General features: G+C 41.8%; 1 protein-coding gene across 2 annotated transcripts in view; it reads left to right on the top strand.

Annotated features, from left to right (window-relative positions):
• Positions 1–19,315, top strand: part of RAD54B (RAD54 homolog B) — a 165,589-nt gene that overhangs the window by 129,604 nt on the left and 16,670 nt on the right. For both annotated transcript variants that reach the window (XM_077493041.1, XM_077493040.1), the window contains exons 12-13: positions 2,335–2,596; positions 4,239–4,305. In XM_077493041.1, coding sequence (XP_077349167.1) covers positions 2,335–2,596; positions 4,239–4,305 — 329 coding nt within the window. The remainder of the gene's footprint in view (positions 1–2,334; positions 2,597–4,238; positions 4,306–19,315) is intronic.

The raw sequence follows: 19,315 nt of genomic DNA, 5'->3' as shown, positions 1-19,315 counted from the left end.
GCGGACTACAGGGGACAGCGCGACTTCGCTGGCTCCTGTGTCAGGTAAGTGACACATAATGGGCCTACTATGCGATGCATAGTAGTCCATTATGCTTTACCTTTGCAGGGAAAAAAAGAGGAAGTAAACTCATCAGGGTTTACTTCCTCTTTAATATCACCTCAAGGAACTCCAAGAAAAGGATTTCACAGTGAATACAAAAATCATATATTCTGATTGTCAGTGTTAATTTCGTCGACTAAAACATTTTAGTAGACTAAATGAATATTATTTTAGTTGACTAAAATACGACTAAACTAAAATGGCATTTTAGTCAAAAGACTAAAACCGGACTAAAGCTAAAATGCAATTTTAGTCAAAAGACTAAAACTAAATTGAAATATGACTTCAAAATTACCCCTGGTCTGTAGTGCATGTTCATAACTCAATGTAATAACAAATAACACATTAGATTTTTCACTCCAGCAGTATATAATGAGTTTGAAAATTGTAGAGAATTGTTAACTAATGCATTACGACTGAATTACACCCATTCGATTTTAGACGACTAAAATATACTGGACCTTTTAGTCGACTAAAACGTAGGACATTTTAGTCGACTAAAACGTAGGACATTTTAGTCGACTAAAACGTAGGACATTTTAGTCGACTAAAACGTAGGACATTTAGTCGACTAAAACGTAGGACATTTTAGTCGACTAAAACGTAGGACATTTTAGTCGACTAAAACGTAGGACATTTTAGTCGACTAAAACGTAGGACATTTTAGTCGACTAAAACGTAGGACCTTTTAGTCGACTAAAACGTAGGACCTTTTAGTCGACTAAAACGTAGGACCTTTTAGTCGACTAAAACGTAGGACCTTTTAGTAGACTAAAACGTAGGACCTTTTAGTCGACTAAAACGTAGGACCTTTTAGTCGACTAAAACGTAGGACCTTTTAGTCGACTAGAACGTAGGACCTTTTAGTCGACTAGAACGTAGGACCTTTTAGTCGACTAAAACGTAGGACCTTTTAGTCGACTAAAACGTAGGACCTTTTAGTCGACTAAAACGTAGGACCTTTTAGTCGACTAAAACGTTAGGACCTTTTAGTCTACTAAAATGTACTGGAGATTTAGTCGATTAAAACAATTGCAGAAGACTAAAATGTGACTAAAACTAAAATGCCATTTTAGTACTAAGACTAAAACTAAATCGAAATTTGCTGCCAAAATGAACACTGCTGATTGTACATCGAATATTATATTGCGAGTACAGAATAATGTAGAGACGCAATGACATGCGTGAACCCTGGATATGAATAGTTGTGGGGTAACGTGTGGTGTTCTTTTTTTTTTTCTTTTTTAGAGCCAAACTCCATTCAAATGGCCATATCCAAATGTTAATTATATACTGTATAAGGGAACTATTTTACATATCAGAAGATTTGTACTTTGTCTGCCCTCTCCTGAGTTTTTCACAGCTCTGCCACACAGCATGGCCCTGTGTGACATGGGAGGAGACCTGTTTTTTTCTCAACTGCAGTTAATGAACACCTACAGGCCTTGCCCCTCCCCTGCCAGTGATTGGACTATGAAAGGAGAAGGAGGATCATGAAATTGAGAACAGAACAACATGAATAAGCCGGGTTATCAGAGGAAGATGGGTGCGGAGTATTTTAGGATATTGGTTTCAGGATATACACATTAGGATTAATTTGGGAAATAGATGCAGAATATTCACATTTTGTAGATTTATAAAAACATTATTTAAAGCTGAGCTCCAGCCTTACTTTTTAGTCTTGCACAGTTGTATAGGCTCCGCTCCGGTAATGAAAAAGCTTACTGTGATTTCCTGGCAGACTGTGAATGTCTCACAATATGCATTTTAAGCAGCAGCAAGTCCTATAGAGCCCACCTAATTTCCTGGCCAGTGGATATCCAGCATCATTTATCCCTTTCCTGACCAGCCTAACTAGCCCTGTCCCCCTCATTCTTTAATAATTTCATAACTCCTCCCAAGAGCTTAGCCCACTGTTAAGGGCCTCTGAGAGGAGTACTGAGGCAAGGAGCTGCAATGTTTTCAGCAAATTATGTACAACACCCCCCCCAACCCCCCCAGCAATGATCTGCCTGCATTGCCTTGATGACCATGAGACACATTGACGATGTCACTGGGTCTAAAATAAGGTATGTACTATAAACAGGTTTATTTAATATTTCATTAGCATGGTAATGAAGGGGGAAACACGGAGGGCAAAATCTCTACAAGTAAAATCTGTTTAATCATAGTTTTGTTTTAATATTTTGTTAAAATTCTAAATATATAACTTGCATTTACTATGTCTTGCAGAGTAGTCCTTGTGTCAAACTACACCCAGACGTTAAACATATTGGAAGCACTGTGTCAACGACATGGGTACAGCTGCACCAGATTGGACGGACAGACACCGGTCGGTCACAGACAGCGTATAGTGGATGGATTTAACAGCAAATATTCCTCAGATTTCATCTTCCTTCTGAGTTCCAAAGCTGGTGGTGTTGGCCTAAACCTGATTGGAGCATCCCATTTAATTCTGTATGATATAGACTGGAATCCTGCTAATGACATACAGGTCTGTAGATCTCTATTCTGCTACCCAGTCTCAGTCCACATTGTTTCAGTAAGACAGCATTGCATTATTTGTTATTCAAATTATATTGAATATTTAGGTTTAATATTTTACAGTTTTTGTAAAAGCTCTGACATTCTTCAGTACTTTACAAGGAGCACTGGACCAACCAGTGGTTGTTGAGGATTGCTTTTACCTATTGTGATTTGCTCCAGGTCATACATACAAACCTTCAAGTTGCAAAAAAATTCAAAGATGCGAATGTACGTTTGCATGTCCACTCATGTAAGTTACCGTAATTCATGTGTTTGGAGTACATTCCTAGTCACGTGTGTGCATCCTCTACAAGTGGTTGTGCTTTTGTGTACTTTACTGTATCTTTATTTCAAGCTTTTTTCTATTTCATATTTGTGTGATATGTGTTATAAACCTATTACAGTAATTTAACCACTTGCTTACTGGGCACTTATACCCCCTTCCTGACCAGGCCAATTTTCAGCTTTCAGCGCTCTCACAATATGTATGACAATTGCACGGTCATGCAGCACTGTACCCAAATAAAATTTTTAGCAATTTTTTTTCACACAGATAGAGCTTTATTTTGGTGTAACCACTGTTTTTTTAGATTTTTTTGTTAAACAAAAAAAGACCGAACATTTTGAAAGAAAAAAAAAAACCCAATGTTTTTCATATTTTGTTATAACATTTTGCAAACAGGTAATTTTTCTCCTGAAAAACTGATAGGCTGCACCAATTGGCTGCACTGATGGGCACCGATAGGCTGCACTGATGGGCACTTACTAGGCAGCACAGATGGACAATGATAGGTGGCACTGATGGGGCAGCACTGGTGGGCACTGATAAGGCTGCACTGATAGGCGGCATTGATGATGAGGTACTGATGGGGACTAATAGGTGACACTGGTGGACACTGTTTAGCAGTACTGGTGGGCACTAATAGGTGGCGCTGGTGGGCACTGATTTGCAGCACTGGTGATTAACTAAGGGGACCGATGTCCCTCTAACAGAAGCTGGTTAACGGCTTGCTTCTTTTCTTCACGCTAGCAGCAAAAAAGTATATCAAATATACAGTATATCAGGCTAAAAACCCATTTAAAATATATTTCCCACCATCATCGTCAGCAGCTTAACTAATAGACAGATCCCAGAAAGAAGGGAACCAAATTATCTCCATCAAACAAAAAGAGGATGTGAGAGAAATAGAGGTCGTTGTGTTCATGAGATACAGTGTAAAGTGGTAAAGAGAAATTAGAATTGTAACAGTATGCACTTATTTTAAACATGACTGTTTTTCCTCTCATTTAAGTGTATATATATATATATATATATATTATAGCTATCTTTATATATTGTCTTTGGTACCTTTTAAAATCTGATTGTATGGTTTATCCAAGTATATATGTAGTCTTTTGCCAGCAGGTGGCACTGTTGTTATGTATGTTATTCAGTATCTAAACTTTTTATGTAATCATTAGAACTGTATGGCCTTATATTTTCCCAAATACACCCTGATGTCCTCATAATCTTTTCAGCTCAATGATTAATTAGTCATTTACTTTATATTTACTATGCTTTCCATTGATCTTTATTGTTAAAAAGTTAAGCTTATAACACTTTCTTTTAGGCAATGGCTCGTGTTTGGAGGGATGGTCAGCAGCACACCGTGCACATCTACAGGCTTCTGACAACAGGTAACAGTCTTGATTCTAATAGCAAAATTTCCATGTGACTAAAACAAAATCTGGTACATTAGCACAAAGATTAGCTAAGCCAGTTTTGTGGTGCAGATATCCCAGTGCATACAGCATTGTCCTACCTTAATGCTGCCTAGACACTACCCCAGCGCTGCGATACCGGCGGCGGTTTGCGGGCGTATTTAACCCCTTTTTGGCCACTAGCGGGGGGTTAAAACTGCCCTGCTAGCGGCCGTATAGCGCCACTAAAACGATGATAAAGCAGCGCTAAAAATAGTGCCACCTTACCGCTGACGCCCAGGGCGCCTTCGGTGTGAAAGGGGTCTAATAACAAGACAAACACATCAGATCATACTATGTTCCTGATTACATCTATTGTTAAAATGTTAAATACGGTAGTTAACGTTCAATACACCCAGTCTGAGCAGTTGGGGAGGGGGGGGGGAAGCATATGCTCACACCCCAGTACCTGGGGGTAATGCCATAGATCTTTCCCAATGGAGGAATCAGAACTGTTCAGTCCAGGGTAACCAGATCCGCTCAAATTTCTGAGGACATCCTCTGTTGGTGTAGGTCATCTTATACCTAGGTAACACAGCATTTATGAAGGAGTCTCATGAGTCTACCTTAGGAGGAGAGGGGGAGGCCCATTTCCTTAGAATTTCCTTTTTGGCATAAAACAACAAAAAGGAGATGAGCAACTTCGTGTAACGGGCTCTATGGTTGTCGTCATGGATGCCTAACTGGGCTAATTCGGCAAAACCAGAAGTGATAGTTGTAGGCGGATATTGATACTCTCAAAGACCGCTGCCCAGTATGTCCTCACAGAAGGACAAGTCCAGAACATATGAATATAAGTACGGTATAAAGAGTAAACCGCGCTATTCAAACAAAAAATTAGATAATAACTACCCTATAAGGGGCAACCCTAATCGTAATACTCTGATAGCAAACTAAATAAGTGAACAGGGTGGGCTGCGCTAAAAACAAAAAATCTATGTCTAAAGTCTAATCAAAAAATTTTTTTTAATAATCATAAAAAGCAATTTTTAGTGAAAATTTTTTTTTTACAAATGATAAAATTATATAAGTGAATAATGCCTTATCATCATACCAATAAAGATTATTATAAGTGAAAAGTTGAATTATAAAACAAAACCAATAATGAAATTAGCAGAAATGATATACCCCTAATGTGTAAATCATATACAATAAAAGGAAAAATGAACCCACACACCAATCAAATAATTCAAGTGAGTAAACTGAAAAAAACAAAAAATGTTTTCAAAAACAACAAAAAATTGTATATATTGAGACAAAAAATTGTCCAAAAAATAATATAGTGTTGCTTCCTCCAAGGTGATATTAAGGTGTAGGAAACCCACAAAGTCCTGTGTGTAAAAGCATTCCAAACAATCCTCCACCAGTGAATAGGGGGGCCGCTTACCAGAGTTTTAGATCCCAGTGTTAGTGAGATCAACAGAGCCACAGCACAGAAGTTCTGGATGAACCGTCGCAGGCACCATACTGCTCTTGTATCCAATACGAAGCCTCCAGTCAGGAAACGAGGGTATCGTGGATCATATGGAAAAATTCAAAAAGGCACTCGCATAGCGTAAAACCACTTAGTTACAATAAAGTAAAATATAAAATATTACACTCACATGTACATAGAAAAAACGATCGTGTGTAAAAAAACTAGCCGGCCGGACTCGTATGCCGCCCGCACTTCCTAGTTGGGCGGCTCGTTTTTTTAAAACACGATCGTTTTTTCTATGTACATGTGAGTGTAATATTTTATATTTTACTTTATTAAAACTAAGTGGTTTTACGCTATGCGAGTGCCTTTTTGAATTTTTCCATATGATCCACGATACCCTAGTTTCCTGACTGGAGGCTTCGTATTGGATACAAGAGCAGTGTGGTGCCTGCGACGGTTCATCCAGAACTTCTGTGCTGTGGCTCTGTTGATCTCACTAACACTGGGATCTAAAACTCTGGTAAGCGGCCCCCCTATTCACTGGTGGAGGATTGTTTGGAATGCTTTTACACACAGGACTTTGTGGGTTTCCTACACCTTAATATCACCTTGGAGGAAGCAACACTATATTATTTTTTGGACAATTTTTTGTCTCAATATATACAATTTTTTGTTGTTTTTGAAAACATTTTTTGTTTTTTTCAGTTTACTCACTTGAATTATTTGATTGGTGTGTGGGTTCATTTTTCCTTTTATTGTATATGATTTACACATTAGGGGTATATCATTTCTGCTAATTTCATTATTGGTTTTGTTTTATAATTCAACTTTTCACTTATAATAATCTTTATTGGTATGATGATAAGGCATTATTCAATTATATAATTTTATCATTTGTAAAAAAAAAAATTTTCACTAAAAATTGCTTTTTATGATTATTAAAAAAAATTTTTTGATTAGACTTTAGACATAGATTTTTTGTTTTTAGCGCAGCCCACCCTGTTCACTTATATGAATATAAGTGCTATCGGGGGATCAGCATCTGGGGCAATTCAGTGACCTATGAGGGTAAATCTGCTGCAGTCTCTGAGGTTTGTGGTAAACTTGATCTATAAATTTGGTTTGCAATAGCTTGTCCCTAGAGGATACCACAAGTTTAGACCCATCCTCAAAGCATTTCTCCCAGGTCTCCCTGTCCAGACACTACCCCTCTTAGTAATCCTAACACTAAAGCCTAGTACATACAGGCCTAGTACATACAGGCTTCGGCTGGTTCAATAGAAACCGGTCAATATTTGGCCTGTGTGTATGGCAGCCAGTGTGACAAAAAGCTCATGACCAAAAAACTTTTTCCGACCAGCTCCCGGTCAGAGCTCTCAGCCAATGGCAGAGCACTGATTGAAGTATTCTGGCAGGGGTGCCGTCTCCCTGTCAGAACATAATAGCTCAGCAGGGGAGATCGCTGTACTAACATAAGATTGTTAGTACAGCGGCTCCAACCTGCGCTGTCCAAGTTTTTTTCGCTCAGCCCCAAAAAAATAGTAATGTGTACAAGGCTTTAAGCTGGCCATACACTTATTGGAATTCAGCTGGTCCAGCGGTGACCAGACAATTTTTGGACCAGTGCTTGGGCTCCCCTGCTCTACAGAAGTCGATTGTTTAATCAACTTCTGTCAACGGGACATGTTGAAAATATTTCTATCGATCTGCAGCCGCGTATCAGAGTATTCTGACAGTGTATTCAGAATACATTGTCCCAGCAGTGGGGGATTCTGTTATTTTTTGTTCAGCCCTCTGGCTTAAAGTGGTTGTACAGGATCAATGTTTTTTACCTTTGTGTGTTTTTTACCTTTGTGTATTCTATGCATGAAGGTAAAAAAAAACTGTGTTCCGGAGCACCCCAGACCCCCTGGTTTTTGGCTCAATTACAGCCAGTGAGCCAATTAGGAGATTAGGGGGTGGGGCCAAGCCACGGCTCCATGTCAATGGACACACAGAGCCACGGGTCAGGATCGCTCCTGCTTGGGTGCCCCCACAGCAAGCAGCTTGTTGTGGGGGCACCCGGCAGGAGGGAGGAGCAATGGCGAGGGACCTGAGAATAGAGGATTGGTGCTGCTCTATGCAAAACCACTGCACAGAGCAGGTAAGTATAACATGTTTTAAAATCGCATTGAAAATGCTGCGGTATCAAAGGTATAAGCAAAAAGCCTCCTGAACTGGTAAAAATATATCCTCTACACCGTGGTAATGATGTATAAATTATATGATGAAAAATATATAAAAAGACAAGTGCTTAAAAGCCAAATAATAAAGTGACAATGTGCATTCATATATTGATAAAAAAATATTAAAGCAAATAAGTCGGTAGGAATCTAAATAGATCCAAATACTGGAATTATAAAAATAAGTGCTAAAAGTGCACTGTGCAAAGTTCAAATTGATCCAATTTACAGGTGCCCCACACTCCATGCGATTCAGTATGCTGTGAAAGTGATGCGATCGTCAGACGCTGATTATTATTACCACGTTGTAGAGGATATATTTTTACCAGTTCAGAGGCTTTTTGCTTATACCTTTTGATAGCGCAGCATTTTCAATGCAATTTTAGTACTTATACATGGTTTATGACACATGTTTACCGCTTGCAGCTGATTCAAAGAGCATTTATCGGTGTATTATTGTTTGTGGAGGCTCACAGGACGTTTTATAGAATTTAAGTATAACCTGTTTGTTATTAAAAAAAAAAAAAACAAGGCTTTAGTATCACTTTAACTTACTGTAACCCAAACACAATCTTCTAACTTTCCTGTATAACAGGGTCGTATTCCCGTCACCAGAATCCACAGCTCCAACAGAAAGTTTGTGGATATTATGTTCTCATTGCTGAGAAGATTCCTTGTGTTTCTGAAATATTCTTTACATATTATAAAGGAAACATCAATTTTATTATTAATATTTTGATCGTGTTTTTCTCCATATTTATCATAAATATCATATCAGGGTTAATTTAGAATAGGAGAAATAAATTAACCTGCTAGCATGTCTTTGGAGTGTGGGAGGAAATCGGAGTACCCAGAGAAAACCCATGCAAACACAGGGAAAATATAAGGAAATTTGGAGAGCTGCGCCACTGGCCCTATATAAAACTAAGCTAAATACACAAATGGGGTGTCAATGAAGGGTTAAATAGCATATATAAAAATGAATGTTTGTTGCCAATAATATTCACATAATGCACATTAGACCATCCAAAAAAATGACATAAAACAAAAAGAAAGCTGTGTAACTGAGACTGGAAAGTAAAGTCCAAAATATCAGTCCAATATATCCATAACTATCGAGTCACCACAGTGAGTCCACACCAAGCAGCAAATCAGTGCCCGTCACCAGGTTTTTGATGCGCTTACCAGATGCGGATAAAATAACAGCCTCAATGATATTTTTCCAAAGCAGGTTACGGTTTAAATAGTGAGACATCCGATCAGGGTTACTGCATTCAGACTTCACTTAACATGGGTGTATAGCAGTATCACAGCCTTTAAAACTTCAATGGTCAGCAATCGCATATGTCACCAGCAATACCCCCAGAAAGAGAAAGAGAGGCCTCCATAGCGTAAAACCATTCAAATATTTAATTAGAATAAAAATATCGCACTTACATCAACATTTCTTTATAGCAGCATAAACACATAAAGCCGGCCGGCATTCAAAAGAGCGTCCCGTCCTCCCCTCGTAGAGCGTGGTGGCGTCACTGCGTACCTTTTCAGACGCGTTTCGTCATAGATGACGTTATCAATGGGGAACGGGCAACGCAGCGACGCACCACCTTTTATGCCCAGACCTCGTTCTGAGATGAGAGATCCGGCCTCCAACGCCATCTTAACTGATGGCAAAGATAGCTGTTATTTCCATATTAAGGAAGGGAAATTTTTTTAAAACAACATAAATGAAAATGAAATATTACAAATACGATCGCAATAACAAAGTCGTAGTATGCAATTATAGCTATGATAGAGAATAATCACGAAAAGGATCGCCATAGATTTCAAAAATAAAGAGACCCATGTCCCGAGTGAAAATCTAGAATCCGGTATATGTAAATCCGGTATGTGTAAGTGATGACTGAGTGTGTATGTCAACGTAAAATATATATGAAAATTAATTGATATACGGTATATATGCAACAATATACCATAGACTTTATACGAAAATATGCCTGTATAAGGATTACATATCCCCACAGAGACATAGATGTTAATTTATAAGACATTACATGCCTGATAGATATAAAATGAAAATTATATATCAAGTGCTAAAAAATATATTGTGCAAAAATTTATAATATATAAATACCATAAATTAAATATGTGTGTATATATATATTAAAATGTGAAGTAAACTAATAAAAAATTCATGTGAATAAGGAGAAAAGTTAATGATACATCAATCCAAGTGAGGAAAGTATGCACATTACATATATGTACAATACAAAATTAATATGACCAAAGTGAAAAAATAATAATAATAATCTACTAATCCATTAGAAAGGTATGTACATAATTTATATGTACAATCAATGATTTATATAGGCAATCGATGGCACACCCATTTTAGTTATATACTTCAATAATGGTATTTTAGGCCAGTTCCGCATCTCAGAGCGAGTTTACACTTCAACAAAAATCCAATTAACCCATGCCCATAACACCTATAATAGTAATCAAAACAAATATAAGTAATAAAACATATAATAAATTAAAACATATATTAGAGATATAATAGAATGCCCACATAGGCGTACAGGACAGATACAAGACAGGTTCAAGAATTGTCTATGAACGCATTAATATCGGTGTCAATATTCAATCCATATGGGGTGTAAGATTTCAAACGATGGATCCAAGACATTTCATATCTTGAGATCCCTATCACCAAAGAGCTGCCACGCCAATGGGACTGAAATTTATCTATTCCCAAAAATAAGGTATTTGAAGGATCCTTATTGTGCGCCACCAGATAATGCTTGGACAAAGAGTGTTTAGGGAACCCTATCATTTAAACGCACCTGTAGTGGGCGCTTGGTCCGACCCACATACTGCAGACCACAATGGCACTGCAGCAAATAGACTACCCCAGTCCTGGAGCATGTAATGCAAGGTTTAATCACAGGATCCTGCCCTGTAACTGTACCCACAAATTAAGTAGTATGCCTACGTGGGCATGAGTTTAAAGAGCAAACTCTACATCTTCCACATTTGTAGAAGCCAGTCAATTGATCAAAAAAACCTTTGCTCTTCAATGGTGGATCAATAACGTTAGGGGCCAGTCGATTTCTCATTGATGGGGCACCTCTAAAAACAATTCTCGGTCTCTCTGGAACTACCTGTTTCAATACCGAATCACTGCTAACAATGTGCCAGTGTTTGTTAACAAGTTGTTTGATCTTCCTTTGTTGAATGGAATAAGTGGTCACAAAGGGAACAAACCCCTGGGCCTTGTCAGCTCGTGGGCCTTTCTCAGCGAGTAATTCCTGTCTATTCATACCAGTTACTTTACTGATAGTCTCAGACAGAAAATCCGGCTGGTAACCCTTCTCCAGGAACCTAACAGTAAGAGTCTCTGCCTGTGACAAGAATTCCCCAACTTCTGAGCAATTCCGTCTCAGTCGTATGTACTGGCTCTTCGGGATTGAGTTAAGCCAAGGGGCGTGATGACAGCTGTCAGTAGGGATAAACGAGTTTCTATCAGTATCCTTGAAGAACGTAGAAGTGGCAAAACGTTCTTCTTTCACAGTGATGACAAGATCCAAGAAATGAATCATGGATTGGCTCATCTCATAATTGAGTCGTATGCCTCTTTGGTTCCCATTCAAAGATTCCAAAAACTCTTTCAAATCATGGTCACTACCATCCCATAGGGGGAGGATGTCATCAATCAACAGGGAAAATATGCAAACTCCATGCAGATGGTGTCCTGATTGAAATTTTAACCAAGGACCCTGCAAGGCAGACGTGCTAACCACTAAGCCACTGTACTGTCATGATTCTATTGTCTCAAGAAAATTATAAAGCTCAGCCATGTATCATTTAATATGTCTCCCACCACATTTTTTCTGTCCACTCTGATTTGGACTACAGATGGTCATATCCTGCTATTTATTAAGGGGTCCTTGGACAACAAATAATTTGGGATTTGCTTATTTTATTCTTTTTTTGGTCAATGTACCCTAATTACATCATGAACTTAAATCTTATTAACTCTAGTTTACAATTGACTCTTTTTTTTATTGTTCTATTCTTCATGGTATGGTATCATCCCTGGTAATTTCTCTGTATTGTGTGCTGTCTAGCTATTTATCTGTATAGCACAGAATCTGTAATATTTTCTCTATAAATAGTCCTTTCTGTAATTTAAACATCTGAGTCTCCGTGCCTTTTTCTTCTTAAAGCAGTAGTAAACCCGCTGGGAAAAAAAAATGTCATACCTGCAAGGGAAAAGGCATAATGAGCTAGTATGCACCGCATACTAGCTCATTATGAAATACTTTAGAACGAGGCCCTGACATCTCGCCCGATACACGCCAAGGGAGCTGACATGTTCCCTCGGCGTGTCTTCCGGATATCACGGCTCCGGCACTGTGAGTGGCCAGAGTGGCGATATCGTCACTCCCACGCATGTGCACGGGAGATTTCTTTCCGGCAGGGTCCATCGTCTGCTGGGCTTCCAGCCGAGAAACCCCTGTGCGCATGCGCCGCTGCAATCAGTGGCTCATTGCCAGGGGAATATCTCCTAAACCATACAGGTTTAGGGGATACTTTTTTTTCCCCAATCGTCTTTCAGGACAGCCACCTTTGAGAGACACTGGCTCCTCCCCTCTTAGGAAACACCGCCTTCATTTTCATGATTTAAGCCTCCTCCTCCCTTCGTTCCTCAGTTATGGTGTTTCCTCCGGTGGGGAGACATCGCTAAGGAACCTTAGCTGAATTCGGTTGGTGAGACTGAAGCTATCCGAGCGGAGCCCCGGCCCCACTCGGTTACCCGACCGTCTATCGGTCGGCCCTTGACAGTCGGATCAGCGGGGAGCTGAAGCGTTCGTACTGTCTATACACCCTAAACTTCGCTTGGGGAAAGCAGGAAGTTTTACAGGGTCGTCCGTCCGTTCACCCGCGGGTGTTTTAACGGAACAGGCAGTCCGGTCGGCTGGGGAAGCTGAACTTTTGACTGACCTTTTTCTCTATACGCACTCCAATCTTCGCTTGGGGAAAGCAGGAAGTTTTTGGGGAGGTTCATCCCTGCGTTTCGCCCAGTGGGGCGCTGCAACGAGGACGTCCAAGGCCCCCCTGTGTATCCAGTCGGCTGGGAGCCAGAGGCCGGACCGGTTGGCGGGCGACGTCAATTCCGGTGGGGGCGGACCTCTTCGTTGGATCCGCGTCTTCCGGTTCCGGACGCGGCACGTGGAGGGGAACCTAGCGTTCGGCTGGTGCAGCCTCTCTTTCTACAGTTGCACAGGTAGCTGTTGGAGGCACGTTCGTACCACTCTTCCTCAACAGGAGAATGTCCAAAGCAGTGGCTTCGGGAGCTCCAGGAGTAACGGCACCAGCCACTCAAAGGTAAAAGCCCTGGCGAGGGGTTCCCTTACCTTACAACCAGTAGCTCCACTGGTGTTTTTTCCCCCTAGGTGGTCGGGGGGAAGGGCAGTGCGTCTGGGATCCAGATGGAGATTGATCCTAGGGGAGGGCACTCCCGGTGGTCCTCTTAAGTAGTGCTGGTGTTTCTTTTTTTAGGATTTTATGCTGCTCTTTTATCTCTAGGTCTCTGAAGGACATGAGCAAGTCTCCCCTTGGTTCTAGGAGGGAGCGTCCTTCATATAGAGCCTCTTTGGGGGAATCCCTGGTTCAAAGGCACTTGGTAAAGAGTGTATTGAAGCACCGGATAGCTCAGTCAGACCTTTAACCTAAGGTTCCAGTGGCCTCAGAGGGTTCAGGTCCCTGTTTGAGCGCCATCAGGAAACAGGCAGCAGAACACGGTGCATACCTGGTGGCTTCTGTGAAGGTTCCAGTGGCCTCAGCTCCAGAGCACTCTTTCACCAGCACAGCAGAGTGTTCCACCTAACCCGATGGATGTTCCTCCTGCAGGTTAAGGGAGAGTCTAGAGGGTTCCAGAGAGGAAGTTGAGGAAGAAGTTGACAGTGCCGTCTCAGACTCCCAAGGGAATCTGATAAAGGTGAGGGCTTGGGTGGGGAACCCAAAAGAACCCCTCGATATAAACTTCCCCCTGGATGAAGTGGATAAGCTCTTGAGAGCTATTCATACCACTTTAGGAAGAAGGCATTGTCACCCCACGATCAGATGTCTTGATCGATGCCATCAGGATGGCGGGGTCCCGAAGGAAAACCTTTCTTTTCCGGTGCATTAAAGCAAAGGTTTTTTCTTGGGCGGAAGAGGAAGCTCTTGTCTGGAATAGAATCTCCCAGGTTAGAGACTACCTTTCTTCAGACGTCCAGGCATACTGACCTGTCCTCAGGGACATGGGAATACTTTCAGACCCTATGTTTGAAATGATGGACTCACTTCTGAAGGATGCATGGGCTTTTTCTCTTAAGAAAATATCTAAGCCTGCCATAGCGGCCACAGTGGTGGCTCATAATATGAAGTGTCGGCTTAGCCAGATTAATGCATGAAGCAATGACGGCAGAGGAGACTTTCTATCCTCCTTTCCCATGCTGCTTAAGGTGTTGGCATACGCTGCTTCGATTCAATCCAGGCGAATGTATGTAAGATCTTCGGCTCTGACCAACTCAGCCTGGAGGGCCTCAAGGCTGAAGACATGGCAGGGGGTCAAGGCGTCCAAGGCAAAAGCTCTGTGTAATCCTTTTTTACAGGAAACCTGCTGTTGGATGGATTCACTTCTGAAGGATGCCTGGGATTTATCATAAGAAAATCTTTAAGCCTGACATAGCAGCCACAGTGGTGGCTCGTAATATGAAGTGTTGGCTTATCCAGATTAATGCATGAAGCAATGACGGCAGAGGAGACTTTTCTATCCTCCTTTCCCATGGTGCTTAAGGAGTCAGCATACACTGCGGGTGCTTCGGCTCAATCCATGCGAATGTATGCAAGGTCCTCGGCTCTGACCAACTCAGCCTGGAGGGCCTTAAGGCTGAAGACATGGCAGGGGGACAAGGCGTCCAAAGCAAAGCTCTGGAATCCTTTTTACAGGAGACTGCTGTTACTGCTACTATTTACTGCTGTTTGGGCCAGGTCTTGAAGCAGTGCTAGATCGCACGGCTGATAAGAAAAAGGCCTTTCCCCTTAAGAAGAAATATGGGGAGCAGTAAAAAAAAGGGGCCTTCCTCCCCCAGTGGGAGATGATCACCTCCAATCAGTTTGTGTTGGGGATCATTGTAAGAGGTTACCGTTTGGAGTTTTCAGAGCTCTCCTCTTTTGAGACTCCTTGTCACTGAGCTGCCAAAATGTGCCCTTCTTTCCTCTTCAGGAGTTAGAGGAACAGGAAGTGGTAATACAGGTCCCAGCAGGATATATAGAAAGGGCTCCTATTCTCACATTTTTGTGGTTCACAAGCCTTTGGGAAAAAAGTTCAGGCTCATCCTGAACCTGAAACGTCTGTGTGTCTTAGTCACCTACAGATGGCTTTCGTTGGTTTTGGTCACTGGGTGAGGGCACCTCTTCCACCAAAACTGTTTCAGGGCATGGATAGTATGGATGCATACCTGCATATTCCCATTGCAGAGAACCACCAGCGTTTCCTTAGGCTGGCAGTGATAACTTCTGTAGGGGTGCTACACATTCAGTTCAAAGCACTTCCCTTTTGGGCTATCCCTTTCCTCCTCCTATCTTCACCAAAGTGATGGTAGAAGTTCTGGCATTCCTGCGTCTCAGGGGAGTCTCGGTGATCGTGTGTCCTGAAGATCTTCTCCGGTTTGTACCTTCTCTGACGCAGTCGATTTGGGATCAACAGGTAACAAAAGACCTGTTAGTGAGCCTGGGTTGGCCTCTGAACCTAGAGAAACCCAACTTAAATTCCTTACCAGGGGGTCACCTTCCTGGGGTAGGTGCTGGGCTCAACAGAACAAAAGGTCTTCCCTCCTTGGAGAAGATCCAGAAGATAGACAGAGCACTGTTGTTTCTCCAGGGCAACCGTCAAAAACTCAGTTAGGCAGGTTGAGTTTACTGACAGCCACGCTCCTAGCAGTTCAGTGGACGGGGTCATGTTACCGTCCTCTGTAAACTATTCATCTTGAAGCTTTGGGACCACAGTCAGGGGTCTTGGGACTCTTTGGTTCCAACTCAGGTAAAGAGGTCCCTTTGGGAAAGGGAGCACGTTTGTTACAAGACGTAGAATGGAGTTTCCCAGTATCCAGGGTGGTTACAACCGATACGAACGGCTTAGGTTGGGGTACACACCTAGACTCCTGTTTGGTACAGGGTACCTGGGAGAGGAAGGAATCTAAGAGATCCTCAAATTGGAGGGAGTTGAGAACAGTAGATCTGGTTCTCAGGACCTCTCAGAGTTCTCTGGAGACTTCATGTAAGAGTCATGGAAACAATCCCTTGGCAGTGACTTGCGTCGACAGGACGGGGACTCCTGGAGCAGATCCTTATGGGTCCTAGCGAAGGCCATCCTCAGATGGGCCGAATATTAAAATCCTGTCTTTTCAGTGATCTGTTTTGAAGGAGAGCAAATCCTGATATTAGATTTCCTCAGAGCAACCAGGTTCTCAAGCAGGAGGTTCTTCGAATGGATCACCCAGAGTTGGGGGATTCCTTGGATAGACCTCTCTTTTTCTCAAGGGAAAACGCAAAGGAAGCCATCTCCTGTTCCATGAACAGGGGAGATGGGAGGTCGGGAGCAGACACACTAAAGCACAGAGTTAGGGTTTCTCTAAGTGCTATGCTTTCTCCCCTCCCGTTCTGATTCCTGCAGGGTCAGGGAAGTTTTCAGGTGGAGATTACTACCTATTTTCTAATCACACCTCTTGGGCCCAGGAGGCCGTGGTTCTCCATTCTGAAGGGCCTGTCAGTGGAACCCCCCCCCCCGGGTTTTCCCGGTCTAGGAGTGTCCCTTGTCCCAGGGTCCAGTCTGTGGTCCCCAGGTGGATTCTTGCAGCTTGGCTACTGAGAAGGAATTGCTGAAGGGCAAAGAGGTCTCAGACTGTTTAATAGCCACTCTTCTGAATTGCAGGTAAATAGAAACTCAGACCATTTTCTTGAAGGTATGGAGACGGTTCAACAGTTGATGCTCAGAGAACTCCTTCAAGGTGCACAGCCTCGTAGCCGTTCTAGAGTTCCTGCAGTCAGGGGCAGATAAAGGTTTAGCCCCATAAACATTGAAGAGTCAGGTTTTCGCTTTTAGCGTATTCCTGGAAGGGCATCTAACATCAGACCTTGGTATAGTAAGGTTCTTAGAGCCTTAAGTAGGCAAAGACCAAGCCCTTGGTCGCCCCCTTCCCAGTCGGGGTCACTCATTAGTTTTACAGGTTCCCACAAAGGAACCTTTTTCAGCAATTGGAATCTGGCTGGTTATGGTTGATCACTCTCAAAACTGTGTTTTTTGTGGCGATCACTGCGGCAAGGAAAGTGAGTAAACTCGAAACCCTTTCTGTTAAGGCACTCCCTTTCCAGACCATTCAGGCCTTTTTACCTAATGGTAGTCTCTAATCCTCAGAGAGTCCGAGAGATTATGCTGCCTATTTTTCGTTCAAAACCAGTGAGCGAACAGGAACACATCTTATTGGACGTGTCCTTCATTATTTTGGTTACACAAAGCCAGTTCAGGAAGTCTGATTTACCTTCGGTGTTACTTCCAGGGGCTAGGAAGGGTTCCAAAGCCTTTAGACGTACGCTAACCAGATGATTAAGGTCAGCCATTGGGCAGACTTGCGCGGTTGGGGTATTAAAGCCTCCAGTTAGAATTAAAGCACACTCAGCCAGGACAGCGGCAACTCCGCAGACAATGTGGGCTGGTGTGTCTCCTGAACAGATCTGTAGAGCCGCAACGTGGGTAAAGTTTTCTACGTTCGTGAAGCGCTATAGATTGGATCTTCTCTCAGCCAAAGACCAAGCCCTTTGGTCACAAGGTGCTGCAAGCAGTAGGTCCCACCCTAAGACAGGGTACTCGCTTATCCTCTCAAAGGTGGCTGTCCTGAAAGACGATTGGGGAAAAATGGAATTACGTACGGTAATGTCCTTTTCCAGGAGTCTTTCAGGACAGCACCGGTTCCCACCCAAGTTTTTTGCAGATCATCGGGAACTCATTACATGAGGCCGTCAGGTAAGACTTAAAAGTTTGTTTATTTGACGTGTGCTTGTGTCTCCCCAGTTGGCCGGAGGTACTCTGGAAGAACTGAGGAACGAAGGGAGGAGGAGGCTTAAATCATGAAAATGAAGGCGGTGTTTCCTAAGAGGGGAGGAGCCAGTGTCTCTCAAAGGTGGCTGTCCTGAAAGACTCCTGGAAAAGGACATTACCGTACGTAATTCCATTTTTTTAACCTACAGGTAAGCTTTATTATAGGCTTACATGTAAGTAAAAGTAAAAAAAAAAGACTTTACTACCGTTTTAAGACACTGGGGCACTTTACTCTAATGCTCCTGGACGTACTGGCTGTAGGGGTTTTCTGCCTCCAAGGCTGCATTCACTCCTGAGTGTCACATTTTTGAGCATTTGTATGCACGTTTTTGGCTGTGTGTGCAGCGTTTTTGAGCTTTGGTGTTTTATTTAATTAGCGAATAGAGAAAAGTATCATCTGTTTATTCATTTGCTGCTGTGTTTTACAGCTTTTTCATCCGCTTTTATTTATTTATTTATTATTATTATTATTTTTTTGGGGGGTTAAGGGTTAGGGGTCAATTTATTAATTTACTTTTAGGTTAGGGGTTAATATTAGAGTTGGGATTTTTTATTTTATTTATTTTTATTTTATTTATTTTATAATTTTCATCAAATTATTGAATTTTAGCAAAAAAAAAAAAAAAAAGGCTTAACAAAATGCCAGAAAGAGCTCAAAATCTCAAATCAAGCGTTTCCATGCATTTCTTTGGAACAAAAAACACACCAATCTGCCCGATTAAAGCTATATTAAAAACTCCAGAACTTTTTTGAGCTTCAGATGTCTTATAGTGGAAAAGTAAACCAACTCCATAGAGAATACTTGACTTTTTCTCCTTCAGATTTTTGGAGCTTAAAAGCGCTGAGGTGTGAAAGGGGCATGGACAAGCTAACATGCAGGGGCATTTAGAGGCAGGAAAGAAAAAACACCAAATGCCCCCAGGAGCAACAGAAAAACTGTCCAGTGTGTATGAAGCCTAAAGAAGATGCACAGTTGATGCTTTCAAAAGTCTTTAAATATTATTGACTCCTCCTTCAAATGTAATGAGTGGTCGATGTCTGCTACTGCTCCATAGGCACCCGACCATCTCCTTGTCTAGCTGTTTTTAGCTGCGGTATCGTTTTTGTGGTTGCCTGTACTAGCAACTAGTCAAGGGCTTGCCTAAACAATCTATTCAGTAT

The sequence above is a fragment of the Lithobates pipiens genome, unplaced genomic scaffold (assembly GCF_037356315.1).
Source record: "Lithobates pipiens isolate NorthernLeopardFrog02 unplaced genomic scaffold, aLitPip1_a1.2 Scaffold_19, whole genome shotgun sequence".
In the NCBI taxonomy this organism is placed as follows: Eukaryota; Metazoa; Chordata; class Amphibia; order Anura; family Ranidae; genus Lithobates; species Lithobates pipiens.
Note: the sequence above shows the minus strand (reverse complement) of the source record. Positions and strands in the feature narration are given on the sequence as shown.